At 41.9% G+C, this 20463-nt stretch overlaps 1 protein-coding gene across 6 annotated transcripts in view; it reads right to left on the bottom strand.

Moving 5' to 3' along the window:
- The window catches only part of csmd3b (CUB and Sushi multiple domains 3b), a 285038-nt gene that overhangs the window by 86368 nt on the left and 178207 nt on the right, over positions 1 to 20463 (bottom strand). For all 6 annotated transcript variants that reach the window (XM_054763453.1, XM_054763451.1, XM_054763454.1 and 3 more), the window contains 3 exons: positions 9636 to 9757; positions 878 to 981; positions 623 to 735 (listed from right to left, as the gene is read on the bottom strand). In XM_054763453.1, the coding sequence (XP_054619428.1) occupies positions 623 to 735; positions 878 to 981; positions 9636 to 9757 (339 nt within the window). The remainder of the gene's footprint in view (positions 1 to 622; positions 736 to 877; positions 982 to 9635; positions 9758 to 20463) is intronic.

Below are 20463 nucleotides of genomic sequence, written 5' to 3'. Positions count from 1 at the left end.
TCATGGACAACACCTCTCACCCGCTACATGACACTGTGGGTTCCCTTAGCAGCTCCTTCAGCAGCAGACTGTTACACCCACGGTGTAAGAAGGAGAGGTTCCGCAGGTCCTTCATACCGACCGCTGTCAGGCTCTACAACACCTGCACCACCTGAACCATGTTGTAGTCACGATGCCTTACTTTACTTTACTTTACTGTTCTCTTTACTTGTCTTGCTTGCTTGCTGCTGTAACAAGTAAATTTCCCCGCTGTGGGATAAATAAAGTACATACAATACAATTCCAACAGGCTACAACAACAAGCTAACATTAAGGAGGGGCACAGGAGGCCACAAAGGTTAGCAACACCAGCATACAGTAGCTATGTGAGCTAAAGTGCTAACATTGCAGTCACATTTAAGTTAGCCTGTTTGCTGTAGAACAACAAATGTTACAGCTCCTACGTCCAGCTGACTGACAGATAGTTGGCACAGGCTTTATTTTAAAATGTGTAGCGAAGCCTGCAGAAGGAGGTTTCCCCCACAGGCCGTTACTCTTATTAAAAAGCCACTTTTGCATAACAGGGCACTTTTGATGCCCCAGCTGGTGTGTGTCTTCGTCACGTTTTTGATGCATTGTTTACCTTTGTAGTTGATCTTAAAGCCGATGGAGCCAACGCTCTCGTCGGACTGCAGGTGGAGCCACATCTGGTGGGTCATGCTGACGATCAGGTCAGGTACAAAGCTGCCCGACAGACTGCAACACATCATCATAACAACCACCATGAGCATTAGGAACAATGGGTCATTTAGAGCACCGCCCTGAATGGCCGCTCGTAACGAGCGAGCCGGAGCGTTTCGGTTTCCAGGACCGGTGTGAAAAAAAAGGTCATACTTACACCTGCAGGATGGTTGTAGGATCTCCCACCTCGCCTCCATCTCCTATAGTGAGCGTGTCGTAGGCTATCTCCAAGTCGAACTCTTCAAAGTTGATCTGGATGACCTGCAAGAGAAAAGACGTTTGGGAAACCTGAAACAATCGAATGCGATCCAGATGTCAAGCGTGAAGCTGGTCAGTTCGTTGCATTGAATCAAAACACACCGTGTCCTCCAGGACTTAGCCTCTACCGATGGTGCGGTTTCACTGCGAGTTCCTGAACGCATCACACGGCATCACATAAAAAAGAAGGCCTGCGTTGCACTGGAGCCTTTGAGAATCAGCACAAAGCTCCAAACTCTGATCAGGAATTATTCAACCAACACTCTCTGTTTCCTGTGAGAGAGGAGGGAGCGGAAGAACAAGGAAGCCCGAGCAGCAGAAAGACGGCGGCCACTGGGGAAGGGGGGAGTGCTAATAATAATGAGCCCCATCTTTGATGCTGGCCGAGTACTGTGTAAGAATATTTCAAATTTGATTTCACCCTCGGGGAGAGATTGAAAGCTCGCTCTCCCTCTCTCCAGTTCGTCTTCCTCTCCTGCTTGAGGGGAATTTCCAGACTTCCCGCTTCAATATCCCGCTGGTAGACTTCAGAAACATCTCGCAGGCTTAAAGAGTGGAGATGTTTACGTGACCTCACTGAACAAACACACCAGCCCTGGCTTAACTCATCCTTTGTTTTGCAAATGATGATTTTATTTTTAGTCAAGTCAAGTTCCGTGTTGGTTGAAGTGCGGATTGAATACTTCCAGCTCGTAGTCGCGTTCCTCATCTCCACTGAACAATGGCGGCACACGGCTTTCATCTGCGTTATTTATTTCTTGATTTATTTCATTATTATTTGAGCATTTTTTTATGGGGGGCCACCACAAATACAGTTTGGACCGCCACACCATTTTCACTTTATTGTTGTAAAATTACTGCTGAGTTTTCAATTGTTTTTTTTTTTTTTTCTTAAATCATCTTTGTAAATTTCATAAATTTTTGTCTTGTAATATGATGACTTTATTCTGAAAATATTTTGATTTTATTCCCATAATATTATAACTTTTTCCCCAACCTCATTTCCCAAAAATTACAATTTTCTTCTTGTTTATTTCTCATATTACGACTTTTAAAAAATGCATTTTTTCTTTAATATTTCAACTTTATGCTACCAAAATGACATTTTTCCTCAATCTATTTCAACATTATTCTTTTTCTCGTTAGATTACAACTTTTTTTCCTAACATCGTGCTACTAAAACAACATTATTTTTCTCAATAATATTACAAGTTTATTGTAAACTTTTTTCTCTTAATATTTTGACTTTATTCTTGTAACATTCTAACTTTCTAATTTTCTAACCTAATTTTCCAAAATGTCCAAATTTATTTTGTTTTGTTTGTTTCTCATAAAATTACGCCGTTAAAAAATGTACTTTTTCTTTCAAATCTATGCCACTAAAATGTGATTATTTTTCCTTGTCATTTTACAAGTTTGTTCTCGTAAAATTGTCACTTTTTTTCCCTGTTAAAATGTGACTTTTTTCTCTTGATATGCTGTCTTTATTCTTGTAACGTAACTTTTTCTGCAACCCAGTTTTCCAAAAACTTTATTCATTGGTTGGTTTGTTTTTCACAATGTTATGACTTTTAAAAAAACAAATCCATGCTACTAAAATGACATTATTTTTCCTCATTGTAGCTTACCAGTTTTTCCTCATAAAACTGCAGCTTTTTTCCTCTTAATATGTTGACTTTCTCCTTGTAACCCAATTTTCCAAAAATGACAACTTTATATGTTGGTTTGTTTGTTTTTCATAATATTCTGAATTAAATATTTGATTTTATTTTTTGAACTATCAACTTTATCCTACTAAAATGGCATCATTATAATATTATAATCCATTATAATCCTCATAATATTAAGTTATTAAGGAATGTTAAGGACATGTCTTTAAAATCAATACACACTTACACGGAGTCCAGGAAACATCATGAATGTTCTATTCGTACGCGTGTGGCACGTCTGCCGCTGCAGAAGTGAAACCAACACCCGCAAGTCGTACTTTTCTCATGACACAAAACAGCGTCCATAAAAATGACACGCACATGCACCATGGCAACCAGACTCCGCAGATAGATTGCAGTCGTGTGGGAAACACTGATCCCAAACTGGAGATTGTATCGACGGAAGAGGGTTTTCAAGCTCTGGCTTCTCCTTGGCATTATCGCAGCACTGTATTTGGGACCACATCACCTGGCAGTTACACTTCCTGTCCCCTAGCGAAAGATGCGGTTAGGAAAAGAGTACACCCTGACGAAAAAGACTTTATTGTGACCAAAGCCAAGACATTTTCCACGCCAGGAAGACACTAAAAGTCAATGGCGAACGTCGGATGAGAGCATAAAATATTGTAAGGATAACCAAGAGGAGAAGTTTAACATGAAAAGGAAGCAAAAAGGACTTCTTTTTGACCCGCAGCAGGAAGCAAAGCGGTGTCCTTTATGAAGACGAGCGAGAGGTGGCCATGATGGACGTGCCGCTATAAAGCTCCTTTATGCAACACCCCTCAAGCCACATCAGCACAGTTCACACGGCATTAAACACAGCCGGAACGTAACCACACTGCACCGAGGTGGAGGGGGGGCATAATGGCCGCCGTGAAATATGGACTCCAAAGTGTGCACCCCACCCTGTAATTCCTTTTGGCGTCGCGCATGTGTACATATTTCTCCTCCCCTCTAATTGGTCGGCGTCCACGCGAACATCCATCTCTCGCTCCGTCTGTCATCGCCTCCGTGTCGCTCTTTCTAATTGGTTGCCTGCTTTCCATCCATCTATGGCTGCTGGCCAATGAGGCGATAGAATTGGATTCCTGCATGACAAAACGCTTCCTTTGCTCGTGGTGGTGAAAAAACAAGGTGGGGATGAGACGCTACTTGAAGGGGTTACGTTTACAGTACAGCGCTCACATTTCAGCCAGCATTTTATCATATCTTCTCAAGATGCAAGATCTGCTGTTGTCCCACTATTAGGTGCTCCACAGGCTGTCTTTCATCCCAACCTGTCCACTTTTGGTTCTTTGCTGCAAGCTATGGAAGAAGAGAGATGAAGAGGTGGTCAAACTACACTTTTCTTCCACTATTAGGTGCCCCACACTTCGCGTCACTGATGAGTATGGAGAGCAGCAGGGGTTTTTCCCCCACCTCAACCTGCCCACTTTTGGTTCTTTGCTGCAAGCTATGGAGGATGAGCGATGCAGAGGTGGTCAAACTCTGCTAACGTTCCACTATTAGGTACTCCACGCTCAGCGTCTCTGATGAAGATGATGAGCGTCAGGTTTTCCTCAATCCCGACCTGTCCACTTGTGTTCTTTGCTGCAAACGATGGAAGACGAGAGACAAAGAGGCGGTCAAACTGCGCTAGTGTTCCCCTATTAGGTGCTCCATGCTCACTGCTTCTGATTACGATGAAGAGTGGCAGGTTTTTTTTATTTTCATCCCAACCTGTCCACTTTTGTTTCTTTGTTACCGCCCCCCTGTACCCCCCCACCCTGAATGGGGTTAAGCGTTAATGGGCTTCTATGGCTCTCTGACGTTATTGCTTCATTTAGTGGGAGCGGAATGAGCCTTTAGAGCCAATTCATTCCCCCTCTTCTCATTTAACCTTGGGGATGGCGGGGCCAGAGAGGCCGTTAGTAATGCCTCTTCTTTTTCCCTCGCTCGCCGCCTTCTCCCTCATTTACTTTTTTCATTGGCTCCCCTCATCTGCGCCGCCGGCCGTCGTGCTCACCTCTGTTTATGATGCATGGCGGACGTGGTGGGCGGGAAGGTGCTGCTTGCAAATGCAACGAGGCTCCGCTGGCCGAGACGCGTCAGCCATGGAAGCGCCTACCGCTGCTGCCATGTTGAATTATAAGCTAAGGCCACGGTGACAAAGGTTCTTTCCTTCCTGGGTGGGTTTGTATTGTGTTAATATTATATTCCTACTATAGGATACACATACTGTAGTGTATATACAGGTGATTCTGTTTATGTTTCATGTAATTCCTGTATTTACTGTTTTACTGCTGTATTTTATGTCTTTCGTGTGTTCTTTGCGAGTGACTTGGGAATTAATTTAGGTCTAATTTAGGTATACGATTCGAGTCACAGCACTGGTCACTGTATATGACACATTCTCCAAACCTGCTGACTAAAAACTTAAGGGAGCCAACATTTAAAGTTGAGGTGCACTCAAAACTTGCTTATTTTTTGCAGTGCTCAGCCAGTCATGTCATAAAAAACGTGAAAAATGAAAATGCAAAAAAAGATTTGACCAACTGTACCTGTTGATGTGTCCTAATGAAATATGATGACATTACGACCACCGCATCACTACCATCAGGAGAACCGGAGCACAGAGGGGTAGGAGCCACCTGCTGTGCCCCAGCAAGGTGCACGGCATTCGGGCACACGCTCTGAGCAGCCAGTGTGGCGCCACAGAGGTCACTTTTCAAACTCGGCTGTGCTGGTGTTTCAGGTGGCTCACAAGGTTTTTTGTGTGCTTGATGGGTTTTTTTCCCCTCATTGCAGAACATTTGGTACAACGAGCAACTTGCTTCTTCACAAGTGAGCTCAGGGGAAGTTATGACAGGCCGTCAATGTCACAAGCAGGAGGAAAATGGGGCGCTTGATTTGCTCACCCACACAGTATGGGTCATTTCGCCTCGTTGGCGTGTTTTTCTTACTTAGCGGTTGTCATAGCTATTTTTAATGTTATGGAATGTATCGGTATGATGTCATAATTCCCTCATATAGTTATCCATCCAGTAATTACTGTGCACCCCTACTTGTCAATATACGGTACACTGATAATGCAGCAACATGGGACTCATATTAGGGAGCATTGGGAGTGTAGTGGTTCACATAGCTGAAAAAATACTAATGAAAATGAATGAATTACTGTATGTGACATTCTGTTAATTCTGCCTTTCCCTCTTTGCACTGCTACACTGGTAGGGCCATGCCCACCCCACAACAAATACACAAATACAGTCCACAATATGCTTAAATCTTACAGGACTGGCTGTTTTCTCCCCACTGCACACTTCGTCGGAGAGACTTTACATACTTCGACTCAAAGAAATAAAAAAGTGACTGCATTGTTTCTGAACTTCCAAAAGACATTCCACTCGGCATAAGTATCCCTCCCATTTGATTGACTGATGCTCGCTGGCGTTAAAAGCTTCCCGGAATCTTCTGTGAATTCCGTCAAAAAGCCCGCGAGGAAGCCATGACACTTAACTGACGGCAGCCAGCCAGCGAGCCCGTCCGCCGGTGATACAAAATCCATGAGCAATATGTGAGATTTACATACGGCGCTTTTACAGTGCCAATCTTTAATTCATGTGCCAATTCCGTCTAATATGAACACACAATAAAAAGCTTGCCGGGATGTGAAAAATAAATGAAGAAAGGAGGATATTAGCGAGTGAAATTAAAGGATTTGTCACTCACGCCTTATCGCTGTCCGCTTTGAGGGAGGAGGGGGGGATTGTATTAAAATGTCTCCATTTTTACTGCCATTCACCCACTGAAACATGATGACGGATGGTGATGAAGCTCTCTCATCCTCACTCAAGTTATGGTTTCATATACAGCATTTACTGTAGATATCCTACATTCCTTTTTACTTGCACAACCTGGGGTTTCAGACAATTACAAAGTTGAGGGTGTTCAAACTTTGTTTCACGATGACTTTCTTAAGCCGGGTTGATTGAAGAAGCTTGGTTTTAAGCTTGAACATTTCCAGAAATGTATGATAGCTCATAAAAAACATACTTCTCTTTTTTATATCTCAACCTTTCAGTCCAATAACTGCGCTATTAAGTTAAAGTGACTTTCTTAAGCCGTGTTGAATGAAGAAGTTTAGTTTTAAGCTTGAATAGTTCCAGAAATGTGTAACAGATGATATACTGTAGCACATGTCGCTCTTTTTTTGTCTCTACGTCTTTAAATACAGTGACGGCACTATTAGGTTAAAGTGACTTTCATAAGTCAGGTTGAATGCAAATGTTTTATTTTCAGCTTGAATACTTCCATAAATTGGTAATAGATCATATAATACATATTTTTATTTTTTTTCCTTTCATCTCAACCTTTTAAGTGCATACTGCAACTGCACTATTAGGTTAAAGTGACTTTCTAAGGCAAGCTGAATGACGAAGTTTAGTTTTAAGCTTGGATAGTCCCACAAATATGTAATAGATCATACAGTACACTGTAGCACATGTCTCTCTTTTTCGGCTCAACCTTTGAGTACAATAACTGCACTATTACGTTAAAGCGACTTTCTTCAGCCGGGTTCAATGAAGAAGTTTAGTTTTAGGCTTGAATAGTTCCAGAAACATATGACAGATCGTATAGAACATTTTGCTCTTTTTTTGTCTCAGCTTTTACACCCAATAACTGCACTATTAAGTTAAAGGGAATATCTTACGCCGTGTTGAATGAAGAAGTTTAGTTTTAAGCTTGAATAGTTCCAGAAATGTGTAACAGATGATATACTGTAGCACATGTCGCTCTTTTTTTGTCTCTACGTCTTTAAATACAGTGACGGCACTATTAGGTTAAAGTGAGTTAAAGTGCCAGAAATGTGTGCTAGCTCATATAGAACATACAGTATTGCTCTTTTTGCTCTTTTTTGTCTTTGAAGTCCAATGACTGCACTATTAAGTTAAAGGGCACTACATTAGGTACACAATTCATGAACTTCATCCACAAATCTGCTTTTCCAGAGACAACAAGGCTCATTTTATTTATGTTTATGGTTTTCTGCATCACAATGAGAGGTTTGAATGCAGTATGTGCCATGCAAGACCTGTTGTGTGTACATGCATCACTGCACAACATGTCGTTCTTCACATCCACCTCTTAATGTAATGCGACAGACGACATACTGTGCATGTCATTCAGCGAGCTGCCTGGCGTGTTTACGACATAACGGGCAACATTAAACTATACGTGCAGCTCCATGTGGGAGCCCTTTGAAATAACAGAGCCTTCAGTCACGTGTTGTTATTAAACCCCAAAGGTCGGATTGACTTGAGATGTCTCACACAGCAAAACACCCACTGCAACTTTAAAGTGCTCAACCGAATTGCAGCGAAATTTGTAAAATTTGAGTACGAATGACTGAAAAACATGGCTGCCATCGAACACAGCGTATTTGCAGGAAGGAGTCAGTGTCCAATCAGCTCCATTTCAATGTCATGTCCTCTGATGTAACCTTAATTAACGCAAGCATTTACTCTGTTATATCAGTGGTGTTTCTCTTTCAATCATTCACAATGCCACTCCAGAACAACCAATGGGGCAAGTTGTGCAAATGATAGGCGGGTCATTGTGTATCATTTCATTGACGTGGTCGCTTTTACATCCCAGGAGGCAGTGTACGCCTCAGGGTCACCGTGGTGACCGTGCTGCCGTCAGCGGCCATCCCAGCGCCAGCACGCGTGCATCTTCAAAACAATATCTGCTTCAATAACACACACACACTGTGCCTGTTTTCCTTATAGAGCTTCCTGTGAAGGCCTTTGGTGATGCATTGTTAGTGTGTACATGGTGACATGAATGGAACTTAATGTCTGCCGCTGGTCACAATGCTTTGGAAGACATGCTAGCATGCATGCAACAACAAAAATCACCATTATTACATAACTGCTCAATAACTTATTGACACTTAGCCGCTAAGTAAGTAAGATGTTTTGCTTTATGGCGGCCATGTTTTTCAACCAATCTTGCTCAAATTTCACACGCATGCTCTTGTCAGTCCCCATACCAAATTTGCTGGTGATTCTGCTGAATACACTAAAGGTACAGTGGGTGTTTTGCAGAGCTGCGTGTGAAAGGTCACAATTTGTGGCTTGCAAAGTTGCTGACTTTTGATCATCAAAACATTATTCTTTTTTCAATTAGTGGGAAAACACCCCGTTTTGTGCTGATAATCTCCATAATTAGGCTGAAAAGCCAACATTGGTACAGCTGGAGTTGCACAGGAAGTAGCCAGAGGCAATTTTCAGCCGGCTTGAGGAGGTGTTCCACCAACATGAGCTTATCAACATCTACCTCATTCGCATCAAAATAAACGCTGACACACTAAGATACATGCAAAACAATACAATTTTATACTAATTTGTAACCCACAAGGTATGCTGGGTAACTTCCTGTTGGAGAAGTGTGCATACAGGCTTCCCAGCATGCCTTGCGGTTTATAAATTAGACTGAGAATGCAATTTTGGGACAGTCTTTAATAGGGTGTCACGAGACAGTCAGACGATACACGAGACAGGGCCTGCAAGAACGAGACGAGGTTCACACTTTACTTTTAAGACATGTACAATGACAAAATAAAAAAAAGAATCATACGACAATCGACAAATTTAATTTTTGCGACGTTACACTCTTCTGCACTCTGTGTGTATGCTAGCGGCCCCGCCTCCACCCACTGAGACAAAAAGACTGTATGACAGCCAAAAGGGCTCACTCCGTTCATGCCGTTGTTCTGTGGAGCAAACGCGCCAAGGTGCTGAAAGCAATGCACAGAGTGAACTCTCTTCCTGCCTGTTTGGAGGCGAGAGAACCGACATGCATTCTTGTCCCGTTTTCATCGCGCAGGATCTTGTGACAGCCCTATTATTCTAGTACGTCTTGGTTCAGGGAAACCATCTTTTAAGGACAAAGAGGGCCACCTACCTTATTTGGGTTTGAAGCAGTGATGATCCAAACACACTGCGCGTTGCTCTCATACTGAATTGGGAAGTTGGGCGATGCAAAGGTTCCTGACGGCCCTTGAAGGTTACTGCCACACGTCTTGACTGTGAAATCAGAAACCATGGAGGTGAGGGAAAACACGCACAATAACAGCAACAATTCCAAGGTGACGACCGCCATGCTGCAAAGGCCAGAAAGATGAAGAGCGGGTCAGGTGGGAGTTATTGATACGGACGGCCACATGTCCCCCGGCTGTACTTAATTGGAGGCTATCGGCTGTGAAATACCACAGGATTAGCTGGAGTTGCACTATTGACTGATGGGGACACTCAGCAGCAATTTCCAGCACATCCATGGAAAGTCACCCGCTTATACACCAGCTAGCTCAGTGACAATTAGGAAGTAAGTGATTAGGGCAGCCCCCGGGCCCAATCAGTCCCATGAATGGCATCAGAGCGACCCACAAGTTCCGTTTAAAACTCACCAGCAACTAACATTTTTGCAGCAGGTCCTCAAGAACAGCTGAATAGAACAGGGTCAAGACCAGGGGTGTACAAAGTGCGGCCCGGGGGCCATTATTGGCCCAACAATATAATTGAACAAGAAAACTAGAAAACAACAACAGCAACAGCAGCAAAAATGGGAAAATCTGCAGTAATTTTACAACCATAAAGTCAAAACATTAAGAGAAAAAAGTTGTTCTCCAGCGAGAAAAAGGACAGCTGAGAATCAAGTATTATTAGTAAGAAAAATCAGCAGCATAAAGTTGAAATATTAAAGAAGAAAGACATCATTTTATGAGAAACAAACCAAACTAAGAATGAAGTTGTCAGTTTTGGAAAATTAGCTTGAGGGGAAAAAACTTAATTATTAATATTAGGCAAATAAAGTCAGAATATTATGGAAATAAAATACCAAATGGAAAAACAATGGAAATAGGAAAAAAAACAGCAGAAATGTTCCGTGAATAAAGTCAAAATATATTTAAAAGAAGTCGGACTGCCTGACATCTGTGGCAGAGCAAAGGACACCGAGGAGGCTCCTTTCCATCACGGACACCCAGCATCATCTCCCCACACAAGAGCAGTTTCAGTGGCAGATTACTATCACTGCCCTGCTCCACTGTAGAATGAACTGATCATTCCTCCCCCACGCCACTTTTTTTTTTTTTTTTTTTTTTAAGAATATTATGAAACAAAACAACAAATAACGTCATTCTTGGACAATTAGGTCTGGTAAGAAGTTGTAATGTGCTACTCCCAAGAAGTTAGGATGTTTCAGACACATTTCAGGATGAACCTCAAATGACCTACTGTATGACCTTGACAGGTGAACTTCTCTAACGGTGAATGCACGTGTCCAACACTTGCTGCTCTCTAACAGTTGCGCATATATCCCTAACTTTTTGGAGTAGCACATTATGAGAATAAAGTCTAACTGTTACGGGAATAAAGTCACAATCGCGAGAAGAAAATTCACAAAAGCAAGTTGGGGAAAAAAAACAGCAGAAATGAAGTCAAAGCCAAAATATTAAAAGAGAAAAATCATCAAATGAAAATAAAGTCTCACTTAAAGACAATAAAATGGTAATGTGAGGGAAATATGTCGTCGTTTTGGTAGCATTTGACGTGTATCCCAAAGCTGAGATGATGTTGAAATATAAATAACTTCATGGCATACAGTACGCACATGTGTTGCTTTACAAAATATCAAAGTGGCGAAGTTGCATCCTTTCACTTTTCACTGTGGCCCTTGCTGGAAAAGGTTTGGACACCTCTGGTCTACACGGTGCACACTTTGAGAGATCCGAAGCGAGCGCTGTACCAAAAAAGCTTGAAGTGCTCAGCATTATATGCCAAAAACCCCAGAGTGAAAATGACACATGCTAGTCTTTAACACAGCAAATAAACCCTCATTACGCATCTGAGAAGCCAGCTCGCGCGTCCTTGGGTCGTCCTGCGCCGAGTCGGGAGGTAATTTTCTGCTTGGTTTGAAGCGGCGTTTGTTCCTTAATTAGTTGTTTCAGCGATTGGGGCCTGCCGGAGCGCCGCCCGGGTGGCGGGAAACACAGAAAACCACACATCTGCGTCAACGCTCGTGTGAGACACGGCGTACGCTCCAAATAAGTCATAGTACATCAATACACACGCATTACGCATTCATTTCAACCCTTCCAAGGCAACACAATCACTGGCAGTTGTGGGGCAGGTGGGGGAGTGCCCCTGACTCTGGCATGACAGGCTTTTTCTGGACAAATGTGACTGTGTGTGTCGACCCTCCACATCCTTTCCTTACTTTGTTGGGCAGCCGAGTGGCACGGAAACAAAATAATGATTTAGTTTTTAATTTTTGGGGCAAAATCTGCCGACAACAAAAGAGTTTTGCAAAAAAATTGTGATGTAATCTGGAAAAGAACCCCCCCAGTTCAATAGAACAGAATAACCCCGATCTTGGGTCTACACCAGGGGTGCCCAAAGTGCGGCCTGCGACTGTTTTTTCCACATTCTAAAAATATTATTTAACAAGGAGACTAAAAAACAACAGCGGCAAAAATTTTGAAAAAAATGATAAAAACAGCACTAATTTTAAATCATTGACAATTGTGCATGAGGGGCATGTGGGGAAGTGCCCCTACAACTCCAGCAGATGGCGCTGGCATTACAATTAAAAATATACATTCTAAAATGACATGTATGCTTACATTTGTTCTATGATGAGGCTTTTTTGGGACAAGTTTGACTGTGTGTCGACTCTCTCTGTCCTTTCCTTGCGTTGTTGGGCAGCCGAGTAGCACAGAACCAAAAATAATGATGTCTGCATTTAGCTTTTAAGTAATGGGGCAAAAGCTGCCGGGCAAAAAAAAAGAGTTTTGTAAAAAAAAAAAAAAAAAAAAAAAAAAAAAAAAAAAAAAAAGTGATTGTGATGTAATCTGGAAAAGACCAAAAAAATGCTGCACTTGGTAGCTATGATGCTACAAACGCTACAAACCTATTCCTAGAAATAGATCAGCTTGGAATGAAGCAAATGAATACATGGGCTAAACGGTGTACTATAAGTATACCAAACAGGAAGTTAAACTGAGTGAAAACATACAAATGTGTTAAGGCTTACAAAAAAAGGTTAATTTTAAATAAATACTATTAGCATCCCGGGCAAAGCAATTACGAAGGTAGAAAATGATTAAAAAGTGCAAAATCGACCGGTTAAAGTAGATAAAATGAAAGTACTTAATTATAAAATACATAAATGGGTTAAGCCTCACAAAAATGGATAAAAGAGGAATTCTACATTACTACTATGAGCTAAAATGTGAATTAAAGAAGCCAGGAAGTAGATTAAAGTGATCATATTAGATGTATTAAAATAGACAGGAAGCTAGAATAAAATGAAGGTCCCAACAAATATATAAATAGGTCACTGTACCCGAACTAAACTAAAAAGATGAATTACATCTAAAAAAAAAAGAAGCAAAAATGTGTATTAAAAAGAACAGGGAATGAGTACATACTATAAGTTGATGTACTGAAAGGAAAGTATAATAAATAAGTATAAAAAGATATGAAGAAGTTAAGGTTTGCTCTTTGTGCTCCAAGCAAGTTGAGCTGTGTTGACTGAGAAGACAGGATGGAAAGAGCTCCCACACTGGCTTGTATTGCTAATTGTGTCTGTGAAGTGGACAGGAGACGAGGTGGAGACCCTTTGGAGACGATCCATACCTCCCCCGTGGCTGGTTTTGGTCGTCCGTCACCTCGGCTTCCTGTGGACTGGCCCCTGACTGATTGTTTCTTGAATTCTCAATGCATCTTCCCTTGACCTTCTCTGGTGTTCGTCTCACTGCAATCCATGCACCCACAGCCACATGCAGGGATGTCGTGTGTGGACTACAGTATGTGTGGCTGTGTGTGTGTGTGTGTGTGTGTGTGTGTGTGTGTGTGTGTATCTGCATGTTACAAAGTGTGCATGTATGCACTTTGACAGCTCAATCAGGGCGGCCTGGACGGACGGTCACACTACCAGCGTGCCAACAGATGATTGGGTACGGTGTTGCCATAGAGACTGCATGGAGAGAATTATCGCCGTGTACAACTTTGTCCGACTAATAGCCTCTTTCTGTTATTTGTACACAAGCGGACTGCGCCCGTTCCTCATAAAATGTGTAGGATTACCGCAGCTTTGTATTCATTAAACCCATATTAAAGGATTTGTCACTAGTTTTAAAATAAGTCTCACCGGCCCCACAAGAGTGTATTGGAAGTTTATTGGCCAAAATCTAGCCTTGGTGGTGGAATTTACACCGTTTAAAAATGCTTTTAGTAAGTAAGCCCTATACTGGGAAGACGCCATTTTGTGTGGTTGTGCTTTAATGCTAATGAGCTGTGTTTGTCCACGCTACTTTTTACAGATTCACTGTAATTCTGCACTTGCCCAACATAATAGATGCCACATACCAAATACAACAACGTAACATCAAGGAGTGGGGCAGGAGGACACAAATGTTAGCAACACCAGCATAGCTATGTGAGCTACGGTGCTAACATTACACATTTTAACAGCAACATCATGCTAGGTTAGCCTATCCGCTGGAAAACAAAACCCAAAACGCTCAAACTTACAGCATACCATGTCTTTATGACGTGTAGCGAAGTCTTATTTCCATCATTGTATACATTATTAAGATGCACAAAACATCTGAGTTCGTACCACCTTACAGCAACATCATGCTAGCTCAGCCTATCCGCTAAAGAAAACCAAAATGATCACACTTACATCTCCCACATGTGTAGCTGCATGACGGATAGCTGGCAGAGCCTGTAAAGTCTATCAGAAATAGCAAACCTAGCATAGCTACAGCACTAACAGTTACATTTTAACAGCACGATCGTGCTAGCTTAGCCTATTCACGGAATAAAAACAAAATTATCAAAGTTAAAGCTGACGGATAGTCGGCAGAGCTCCACGCTTCATTTTAAGCTATGTAGCGAAGCCTGCTTTCCCCCCCCCTCCTTCATGATGTCATGAAAAGCCGCAACCTCGAAAGCGAGCGTGTGAGCGCCTCTTCTCTCACGAGTGGAGCAAACAAGTAAGGAAGATGATTTTTCCTGCATTTTTAAAGCGTCTCTTGAGACACACATTATTACTGTTAGCGCGCCGTTAAAAAGTCCCTTTGACATCATATTATTGTTGTGGACTATTTATAATTCAGCACGGACAGGCAGAAGATTCCCGACTGTTCTGTTGTTCATCGCCATTTCAAGGTCCACATGGTCTCGGCGAGGGGATCGGCCTTGGAGGTTAGCGGGTCACGCCTCCCGACTTAACCCCCCAGGGATGCGCTTTGTATTCAACTGCGACACAACACCACCAAGGACACCTGCAAGCGCTTTCTTTTCTGGAAACACTCAAGGACAGACCTGGACCAGCTGGAAAAATATTTACTAAAAAAGCTTTGATGATGATGGTAATAATAATAATAATAATAATAATAATAATAATAATAATAATAATAATAATAATAATAATAATATTTCTATGGAATGAATGGTTGAGGAAAAGTGCACATCATCCACAATCCTTATGTGAGACATGAACACACGTCGTTCTCTTTTCTGTGTTCTAAAGATATGAAAACAGGTAAAAAGAGGCAGCTAAAAGTCAACTTCATGTGTCACTCCATTAACATAACGTGACCTGGATATTATCCAAGCTACCAGACATTGTTATTATTATTATTACGCCTAGGAACTACGTTATTGGCGTAGTGACACCTCGCCACACCACAGCGGCGAGCTGCTAGGTGGCTAGCAACTGCTGCTGCCACTGCTGCTGTGCAGTTTTCCTTGAACACTAAAGGAATTTGCCAAAGCTGGCAGCTTTCAGGTCAAGTTGACCTCTTCTTTAGTGCAATTGGAGTTGACAGAAAGATTCATTTTTCAATCAAATTACTCCCTTTTGGGGGTCCCAAAACCCCCAAAACAAAGAATAACCTCCCTCGTTTCTATCTTTGTGTCCCAGTGTCAGTTCAACTTGGCCGCGTCTTGAATGGAGTTCAGGGATGAAGTTCATGGGGATCGTGCTGCAAGGTCACCTGGACCAAATGGGCGTAGAAGGGAAGGGAAAGTGTTGTGGACGGCGCTTCACCTTGGGGCAAAGGGAGAGCGAGCTGTGAGCAATGTTTTAGCTCACGGTATCACTCACACACGGCAGGACACTGGCATTGAAACAGGAGTTCAGAACAATGATGAGTAAAGTCGACAGGTATGCTCCTGAGTACATCTAGGAGGCAAATCTTTTATTTTGAAACCACTTTCATGACTTCACACCTCCGATGAAACGAGCTTTAAGAAGAAGTTTGAACAAAGTTAAAGCGGTCAGGCCGACCGGAGAACTTTGAGGGCGGTGCTCCCAAGCGGGCACTTTTAGCAGGCTGCCAATACAAGGAAAGATTGACCAATGGACTCGCAGGATGATTGATGACATCATTAAGCTGGCGAGGCGTCCCAATTGGTCGAGTGTTCAACAAAACAAAACAAAAAAAACGGAGTAATTTTCCTTTCTACAGCGCCAGCACGTGTATGAGTACGTGCACGAGTACGTGCACGGTGAGATGCTTCATTCAAAAGCTGCAGATTGAAGGAGATTGACTCAACACCCCTGATGTCCTCATCTCGCTCTCGCTAACACACATTGGGTTGGGTGGATTTGGCCATCTGTGCCTTTATCAACACGCCACATGGGCAGCGTCCATGTTTGTGTGCACGTCCGTCTGTCTCCCTCGTCTGAAAGTGTCCACAGAGTGGACATTTCTGTTGTTCATCATCATCAATACGGCACATCTCTGGCGCCCCCCCGTGGGTCGTGGTTAAAATGCCTTGGAAGACATGCTAGCGGACATGTGCTACGGATACGCTCAAAGTTTTATCATCACGAGTGATGGCGGCCATGTTTTTCAACCTATCTTGCTCAAATTTGACACACACGTGCTTGTCAGTCCCTGAAAGGTGTGTACCAAATTGTGTGGTAATTTGGCGAAGCATTTTCAAGTTACAATGTTACAAAAAATTGAAATGAAAAAAACAAGCAAAAAAGTGTAATTAAGGATACAGTACATACATTCGTATATATATTCATATACTGTATATACACAGTGTGTATATATATATATATATATATATATATATATATATATATATATTCACATGTATATGTGTATTAGGGCTGTCAATCAATTGAAATATTTAATCAGGATTAATCACATTTTGTCCCCAGTTAACTCATAATTAACAACATCTCATCGCAGATAAAGAAGTTGATCTATAATAAATAGGGATGTAAATCTCATTGTGGTAAACAATTCAATACACAACTACATCAAATTTTATGTTTTATTTTATTTAAAAAATAATATCCAATTACAAATCCCACAGTTTTGCAAGCGCCATTTTGTCCCACTTTGTTTTACAGTCCTTGATTGCACCTTCTAACCTTGTCCCACATTGCACAGTACTACTACCGTACTACTACTACTATACTGTATTTTTACCCTTTTTCTTCCGCCTCACATTTGGTTCCAAATGCTGATACTGCGTGGGAATGCAAAAAGGTAAGACTGCCTTACTGAGTGCTCAAGTGCATATTTGTTCGGTACACAACCTCTCTGAAAAGCCAAGTCCAGGCTGGTACTGGTGGATGGTGGGTTGAAAATGCCCCTTTCTTTCTCTATTTCTGCTCAATATCTGCTGAGGCTTGTAGCTGCGGTGAAGAACTACTCGGCCGACAGAAACAAACAGTGCCATGAAAGGAAACTTCGGTTAATATCGCAAAACGTAAAATATCACGGAAGTGGCCCGTCCATCCTTTGGTTTTTCAGTCCGTGGCCCTCCATGGGACAAGTTTGAAAGCTCCTGCTTGAAAGTGACAGTGGGTGTTTTGTAGAGCTGTGTGATCAATCCCAAGTCAATCCCACTTACAGGTTTGAGTAACAGCGTATTTGTCTTGTAAACATTACAGTACTTGTCTGGAAAATAGCAGCACAGGAAACACAGTAGGGTTGCGTGTGCGACGGTTCAGGAGTAAAAGAGTTCCTCAGACAAGTCACAAAGGAGATACAATAAACACTGTCGTCACTACAGGCTGGTTGAAACATGATCATGCCGCAGTCTCCCTTGGTTTCGGATGGGTCCACAACAATCAACCTTATTATCCAACTCATTATTAGAGACATTACACTTCCTGATTCCGCCCGATTGCCAATTTAGGATCGTTAATGGCTCTTTAGGGAATCATCATCATCATCACAAAAGATGATATAATGAGCGATTAAATGCCGTCGTTAAGTCTCGCCTGCGATGACTGGCTCGGTCGATGTTGCCCTGGAAGGAACCCACCAGTGATGACAACAAGATGTGAAAAGTTTCATTTAAAAAATCAAAAAGGGCAGGTTGAAAAGTGTAAGCTGCGCTAGGGAAAAAAGGCCGTGATATTTGATTTCCGATTCATTGCATTTTGAAGCAATATGGAGTGCACTACTTGGCTGCAACCAGCAGAGGCGCTGTTGGGCCACTCTCAACCAGTTTGCTGTCTAAAAGGTGTTACATTTTAGGTGATACCTGGCAACCCTTCCGTTTTCACCAGGAAACTACCATATTTTGCTCTTCTTTGTTTAATAGTTTATGGTATTTTTCCCATATTTTAACTCTCATTAACATTTTTTTTTGCACAACTTCTGGCAACATCGGTGTAATGCATCCTGTTGCCAGTAATGTCAGGCCTTCATAATAAAAGCAGCACGGCAGTAAAATCACACGGTCGCAGCCCAGTAGGCAGTCTGGGCTTTACACCAGCACAACCCACCTGTCGCAAAAAACTGTCTTGCGCTGTTATTTTGTAATGCAGATGTTGACAGATACGTGGGAAGTTGTGTGGCTCACCCTGGCATCCAAACAGGAGCTCAGGACATTAAAAAAATAGCAATTACAGTAATCCCTCGCCACTTTGTGCTTTGGATTTTGCAGCATCACTCTGTCACGGTTTTCACAATAAATCATGTTTTGTGGTTGAATATGGCCTATTGTTAGCAAAAAAAAGGCATATTTAAGCAAATACTAAACATTTTTAGCATAAATTAAGCATTTTCAAACATAAAAATGCCAAACTGAACTAAAACACAAATAGAAGGCATTCAGAGGACGCATTCAAAGGCGTCGTAATGATATGTAGTATTCTACACTGGCCACTAGGTGTCAGTAATGTTACTGTAACCTTTGGTGAGACAAGCACCGGACTTGACGGCCGCAACAACAGGCTATTATTGCCGGTTTGAATGATTTCACAACAGGGACAATAATCCCTAACACGCCACTGTTACAGTTGTAAACCACCAGCACCAAGCTAAACTCTGACATCACTTCCTGTCCGTCCTCCCACTCAGCTCCCTGGCACCGGAACACATTTAGAGCAACACGCACGAGCACGATGTCTTATTTTCTACTATTTAGTCTCCTAAGTTGGGTAATAGGAGTGTAAAGATGACTACAGGGGTGTTATTTCATGTCTAGAGGGCTATGTTAGAAACATTTTTAAAAGGTTTTCTTTGCTCTAACTATGAAACGATGAAACGATATCAACTATACATAAAGAATCCTACTTTGGGTCTGGAGGCGTTTAACTGCGATTAATGAGGTATTACTGTATTGGACTATTTGAGCGTTATTTTTCAAAGAAATTGTGTGAAATGCTCACAGGCTCGGTGTATAATGCATTACGTGCTTGTCCACCATGGGAAAAATAACATTGTTGGCCTTATGATTAACTACAAATAACAAGAACATATAAAATCTCCTTCATCCAACACCTATGTGTCCATAAATCCCACATCTCCGAGCGTGCTGAGGTGACGTGAAGGACAGCGTAACGGTGTTGCATATCTTTTTTGACAACAACAAGCCTGAGACTTTATTTGAACTGGAGGCGGCGCCAGGATCATTTCCACAGCAAATGCAAACATTGCAAACAAAGCCCCAGAGCTTGAAATGGGATGTTTTGGTGGCAGTGGCTTAGTTTAAGGAGCATAGTGTGGAATATTGAGAGCGCTCCGCTTGTCACAAAATAGAACCCACCCCCCCTTGGGGTGGAAAAATTTAATATCCAGTACAGTATTGCTGATACACCCCGCAAGCACGCTTGTCCAATCAAGGAGTGGAGAGATTACACTGCGATGGGGAACATCAAGAAGCTTTGAAACTACCCCTGCTCCTATTGTACCGCTAAGGCACCTCATTCCTTTCGGCAATTTCTAGCCCACACCAGCTTAAGTTGGTGCAAACACAACATGGGAAAGTGCAAAAAAAAAAAAAAAAAAAAGGGAATTGTGGGCGGATTACACTGTCAGCACGAGCAGGTAGACTCGTGGTGGGCTTGGCTGAATGTAAAAGTCACATCAGCGCTTCTTACTCGTCACACACGTAACACGGATTTTACTTCAAGTCCTTCCGACCAGTTCTTCCTTTTGTTGCATTTTGCTCATATTTAACCTTATATATATAAAACTAATACATAGCCTATTTAACCTTATATATATAAAACTAATACATAGCCTATTTAACCTTATATATATATAAAACTAATACATAGCCTATTTAACCTTATATATATATAAAACTAATACATAGCCTATTTAACCTTATATATATATAAAACTAATACATAGCCTATTTAACCTTATATATATAAAACTAATACATAGCCTTTTTCACATGAATTCATGCATTTGTTTGTTAGTAACTCTTCTACTCCTGAACCGCTGCACACAAAA

This window comes from Dunckerocampus dactyliophorus, chromosome 20, assembly GCF_027744805.1.
Source record: "Dunckerocampus dactyliophorus isolate RoL2022-P2 chromosome 20, RoL_Ddac_1.1, whole genome shotgun sequence".
Lineage (NCBI taxonomy): Eukaryota > Metazoa > Chordata > Actinopteri > Syngnathiformes > Syngnathidae > Dunckerocampus > Dunckerocampus dactyliophorus.
Note: the sequence above shows the minus strand (reverse complement) of the source record. Positions and strands in the feature narration are given on the sequence as shown.